Source organism: Perkinsus marinus (assembly GCF_000006405.1).
Source record: "Perkinsus marinus ATCC 50983 genomic scaffold scf_1104296972918, whole genome shotgun sequence".
Taxonomy (NCBI): domain Eukaryota; phylum Perkinsozoa; order Perkinsida; family Perkinsidae; genus Perkinsus; species Perkinsus marinus.
This window is the reverse complement of record NW_003201609.1, coordinates 1-1,620: the sequence shown is the minus strand read 5'-3', so window position 1 is coordinate 1,620 and position 1,620 is coordinate 1. Positions and strand designations below refer to the sequence as shown.

At 47.2% G+C, this 1,620-nt stretch overlaps 2 protein-coding genes across 2 annotated transcripts; one reads left to right on the top strand and one right to left on the bottom strand.

The window, feature by feature from the left end:
- Positions 1-162: 162 nt before the first annotated feature.
- Pmar_PMAR010636 (hypothetical protein) lies at positions 163-670 on the bottom strand (the record flags this gene model as incomplete). Its single annotated transcript, XM_002766454.1, has 1 exon — positions 163-670. A coding segment is annotated over one exon (508 nt), but the record flags the coding sequence as incomplete, so codon positions are not given.
- A 396-nt stretch (positions 671-1,066) lies between these two features.
- Pmar_PMAR010635 (hypothetical protein) lies at positions 1,067-1,465 on the top strand (the record flags this gene model as incomplete). Its single annotated transcript, XM_002766453.1, has 1 exon — positions 1,067-1,465. A coding segment is annotated over one exon (399 nt), but the record flags the coding sequence as incomplete, so codon positions are not given.
- Between the last annotated feature and the right edge of the window lie 155 nt (positions 1,466-1,620).

Genomic DNA, 1,620 nt, shown 5'->3' with positions numbered 1-1,620 from the left:
GCCACGATGGGAAACTACGGGTATCAGTAAAGCCGGAATAACACGAACCGTCGATGATCTTAACGGATTCTACCTCCTTTCGGGCTTCTCTGATAGTCTTCGAATCCACGTCATTTTCCAGTACAATAACATCATCCATTGGTGTAGGAGCAATACCACTACCAACATGCTGATCACCTTCAGATTTAACACCTGCCAGGCGGACACTGAAGTCATCAAGAACTGGATACTCAGCCTTCACAGAATTATACACAGGACGATTTCTTATATCGTCCACCTTAAGAGATGCAGAGAAATCAGTATCAAGTCGCTGTTGAAGAGAACCATGACCGCGAAAGAAAGGAGAATACCAATCAGAGAGAAGAGCCTTACGGGCTGGACTCGTATCCTTCCTTGTAGCAGTAATACGGAATGCCGTAATCTCCTGCAGCACCGCCCGAAGCCGGACTTCTTCGGGACCCAGAACCAAATCCAAAGCATCATTAAAAGCTTGATCGGCCGAGATACCTTCACTACCATCAGTGACAGGACATATGGATTCAAACAACCGCTTCAACTCCGCGTCCAGATCCAAACCTTCAGAAGTGAACCAACTAGAGATCACCTTTGCCCATGAGGTCCCGGTATCGGAGCCAATTTGTTGTGACCCTAGGGAAGGTGAACTCGACATAGCAATAAAGGAGTTGATAAGAGATTTTATAATGATCCATCTATGATTGCAAACACGGAAATATCTAGCTTAGCTTATCACAATCTGAATGGATTACATATCATAAGGCGATCGCACAAAAAGGGACATAACAGTAGTGCTCGTGAATCGTCATATTCGTCAAGCTCATCTAGTGATGAAGGTTCGCGACACCGACACCGATCTGACCGAGGTGGGGAATTCTACGTTCCGGCGAAGCGATCTATTGCTGGGTACCACTCTAAGTGCCCGGGTTGCCATAAGAAGCCTTGCATATCACGCATTATTGACAAGGACTTCGACTCAGCGGCATCTAATGCTGCTAAGGCCAAATCCAAATCTACGTTCATCGGTTATGATGACGAGAGAAGCGGCACTATGTTCTGCCGTGAGATCGACTTCGCTATGGAGGGTCACAATGCCGTCACCCGTTATCTATGGGCTAAGAATAACATCGATGCCGGTCTATGGCGTAAGCTAACTAATGCGACCGAGCCACCGGCTAGATGTCATCAAAGCTATGAGCATCATCTACGTCGACTTTGTCGTAAACTACGCAAAACTTTCGACACGGATGAGGCTTTGTCTCGAGCCGAGTACAAATTCAACACTTGTACCCAGCGATCTAGCGAGACATTATTCCAGTTCATATCAAGGCTAGAAACTCTAGCTGACGAGCTGGTATATCTACGAGCTGGGCCGAGAGAGTCTACCCTCAAACGACGTCTGTATGATGGTCTATCATCCAACGATCTGAAGGAGAAGGTCGAGACCAAGGTGGGCAACCACAAAATATCATATAAGAAATTTGTGGATCGACTGTCAGAGCATGAGAGGAGGCGGCAGGGCCGACTCCAACGCTCATCTACGGTCAAACAGCCCAGTGGTAAATCGACAGGTCGTCTACATGTCATCGAGTGTGAAGACGATCC